Source organism: Toxorhynchites rutilus, chromosome 2 (assembly GCF_029784135.1).
Source record: "Toxorhynchites rutilus septentrionalis strain SRP chromosome 2, ASM2978413v1, whole genome shotgun sequence".
NCBI classification, from domain to species: Eukaryota; Metazoa; Arthropoda; class Insecta; order Diptera; family Culicidae; genus Toxorhynchites; species Toxorhynchites rutilus.
This window is the reverse complement of record NC_073745.1, coordinates 217773010-217776783: the sequence shown is the minus strand read 5'-3', so window position 1 is coordinate 217776783 and position 3774 is coordinate 217773010. Positions and strand designations below refer to the sequence as shown.

At 38.6% G+C, this 3774-nt stretch overlaps 1 protein-coding gene across 1 annotated transcript; it reads right to left on the bottom strand.

Annotated features, from left to right (window-relative positions):
- Window positions 1-428: 428 nt before the first annotated feature.
- LOC129768855 (uncharacterized) lies at window positions 429-1636 on the bottom strand. The gene is made up of 4 exons (XM_055770793.1): window positions 1491-1636; window positions 1306-1408; window positions 1118-1244; window positions 429-1062 (listed from the first exon to the last, which is right to left on the bottom strand). The coding sequence occupies exons 1-4, from the start codon at window positions 1606-1608 to the stop codon at window positions 982-984; spliced, it is 429 nt and encodes a 142-aa protein (XP_055626768.1). The 5' UTR covers window positions 1609-1636; the 3' UTR covers window positions 429-981.
- Between the last annotated feature and the right edge of the window lie 2138 nt (window positions 1637-3774).

Here is a 3774-nt window from a genome sequence, read left to right as displayed (position 1 = left end):
GAACGAGCTAGGTAGTCAGAAGTTAGCCACAAAAGAGGCCTGTGAAAATTGGCTATCTGAGTTTTTTGCCAATAAGGAAGCGAACTTCTATAACAGGGGTATTATGAAGTTGGCATCTCGTTGGGAACAAGTCATCGAACAAAACGGCGCATAATAATATACTAATTTCATGAACAAATGAAAATTCAAAAAAAAATACCGCAGGACTTTTTTGACAGCCTAATATTTCGGTTGCTGGACACACAAACACTGAGAGAGAGTGAAATTATTCCTCTCGCGAGCGATAAACCTCTACGCTTCGTATATTATGAACCTGTCCATATCCCCCCCACTACATGTCCATTATACCCGCTCCGATAAAAATGTTGTACTTTTCGGCTTGTTTTAATTTTAGTAAAAAACATGGAAAAACACATTTTTATAAAACATTTGGCCAGTTATTTCGAGTATATTGAACTGTAAGAAACTGCTTTTAAATTTTTGAAAAGATGAGTTTCCATTTATACTGTCTCTTATTGGACTGCGCGAATTTCGCGAAAGTATATGCATGGGTGTGTTCAATGTTTTTTTATAGCCTTACGAGATTGATGGTTGGATAACAAATTCGTAAAATCGTACAAAACGAAAAATTCACTGGAAGACTGAATCAGAAACATACGGATGTGTCTATTATCATCAGTTTGTACATAAATTAGCATATCAGCCCTAATATTGTATCGTTTTGAACCGAGCCACCGTTGAATGAGGCTGATGAATTCACACACAGACGAGCCGTGTGAAACCACCGAACCGCGAATACTTGTGTAACGTTTAGTGCGTGGTGAATTCAGCCACCGGCCCTTCGGTTTGACCTTGATGGCGTTATGTGACGATGTTCATCGCTGTAAGTAATGTTTATTCCGTTTTTTTTTCATTTTATTGTTATTCTAAGATAAAAAAAAAAACATTTGGTAATAAATATGTCTTAAAATAAGATCCGTCTTATTTTCGAAGGATATTGATTATGGGTAGTATCGCCAATATTAGTAAAAATCTAAACGACATCGCAGCACTTGTGGCTCCCTAAAATTAAAAGAGAATTTTTAATTGGATACTTTCTGACACAATTACCAATTACCGATTTTGAAACGGAAACCGATGAAGCCCCGTAGCCATTTTCGCCTCTGTAAATTGTAGTTTGTGCATAACCATTCTTATTCCTATCGGTTTGCTGTGACACGATTTGTGAATTATCAAATGATGGACTAAAGCGATGTAATTTATATAATGCATAACCGATAAACTTTAACCAGCGTTTGTACTCACGGAACAAAATTTGGAAATTCGCCGACATTTGGCTGCTGAGGGCTCCTCTGAATGCGGCTCAAATGGGATGCAACATTTCCTTTGTTTAATGGAACATCATTTGCTGCTCGAAATAATGGTATCATCTGTACAATGAAGCACGGAAACGCACGAAACTACTATTCATTCCACGTTAATTAACTTACCAAATACGATCACCACCAAACAAGTCGCTAACAATACGCTTTTGATGAACATTTTCCCCAAAAACTGCGCACGCGATGTTCGCTCTTCAAAATCCAAAGCCGAAATAAACAAGCGCATACACAAAAAAAAAAAAAAATCTGAAGCTCTACAACCGCGGAGAGGAGTTAAACTATTCATTCCGAAAAAGTTGTTAATGGTGTTACCCATACTCACCTTTGTTTGTTCCGCCGTTGAGTGGTGGCGTCACAACGTTATCATACACCGGCAAAAAAACTGGTCCGACGACGAAAACTGGAATGGATACAGAAACGTGATTCATCTGTTCATATTTCGACGCTGAGTTGGTGGGTTGTTTCCCGAAATGAATCAACAATGAATGGTGTAGATTTTGTTTTCATTTTCGTTTATATCTGCGCATCGGATTCATTATACAAATACTCGTTTGTATGATACACAGTTTCGGTGGTTTGTTTTATATGCTATTCTTTGCAAAGTTAGTGATAAAAAAGAATCAGGAGAACTGACCAATAGTCCAATAGAATTATATACGAAGAGGACGAAGTTTCGAAAAAAAATACAATTGATAAAAGTATATTGTTTATTGGTGTAACAATCGGAACATACCGTCACCGTTTGCTCGAGACAAACATATTTTTTTACATTTCAAGCAGTTGTAACGTGTTTCCCGGTTTTTTATTTCGAAGAGCAGAATTTATAACGAACTTCTAGAAAGTTACCAGATATATTTCATATTTCTAATATGTATTCATTGTCTCAGCGTTGTTGGTTAACTTATAATTAAAGCCTGCTTTTTGGTGAGGCATAAAAAGATGATATAAAAGCACGTCTAAAAATATTCTGCGACTTGTTTTCTTGTCGATATATTTAGTTCAGCCCATCCATGTATATCTTCTTCTATATATAGGGTTGGGGAAAAAGAAATGTCGTATTTATGATCGAAATTTGACGCTTTATTTAACATACTTGAAATTATCCAATTTATTTGACTTAATGCCTTATGCCAAAAATCGAGGGGTTGTATCCGAGACACGACCGCTTAGGACGTAGGACTACGCAATCTTTTTTTTTTTTTATTTTGTTGGTTTATCATTTCGGATATTATCTGCGAATACGTCGAAATTTCATAAATCACTCTCTAGTAGGAAGTTTCGGGGACCCTGAAATGGTTTAATGGCTTGCGTGGTTTTGTAGAATCATTTCGAGAAGCAACGATTCTTTCTTGACTTTGCGAGAACAATACACGCATTGCACTGAGTGTTTAACGAGAGGCATCTTCCGTGCATCGCCTTTCAACAAGCATCAAACACGCGTCTAACAGATGCACTCAGTTGTAGCGATAAAAATGAAACATCGCGAGAATGACCGTTCGTGAAGAATCGTTTCTCGACTCTCGGTCGAAACCGTCAACAAAGCTAGGAGCTTGTTGCATCAGAACAGAGCCGATACGCACGAGAGTTGTTCTATTCTAGCGGCTGCAAAAGTTGCCCGTTATTGACAGCTCTGTTCGGGAAAGCACACAAAAGAACAGAATAAATGTATGGGGAAATGGGAATGGTTCCAATTTTCATCAATTTCAACCATATACAGACTATGGGATTGTAATTTATAGCATATAAAACATATCTTAGAAAATTTCCGATTTGAATGGTATGCAAATCGTTAAAAACCGTTCGCAGTAAAAATAGTTATTAACGTTAACTTTATTTCATAAAAACGTGACCTGTTTTCTGATTTGGCACCCTCAATGTAAGACGTAGTCCTACGTCAAAAACTCAGACAGACAGTTTTCGCAAGCCTCTTTTGAGGCCAACTTAGTATCACCAAGAGCGTTTTGCATGGACCGGAAGAGATGATAATCACTTGAAGACAGGTCCGGACTATACGGTGGGTGCAATAGGACATCCCATCCGATCTCGCCTAGCTTCTGGCGGGTCATCAAAGATGTGTGAGGCCAAGCGTTGTCCTGATGGAAAACAATACCATTCCTATTGATCATTTCTGGCCGCTTCTGGTCAATCGCCTGCTTCAAACACGGTCAAGCTGCTCACAGTAGAGAACCGAGTTGAGGGTCTGGCCATAGTTGAGCAGCTCATAGTGGATGATTCCCTTGCAATCCCACCAAACACACAGCAAAACCTTCCTGGCCGTCAATCCGGGCTTGGCGATGGTTTTGACCGGCTCACCGCGCTTCGACCACGACTTTTTTCGCTTTAAGTTGTCGTACGTGATCCACTTTTCATCACCAGTTACCATATTCTTCAA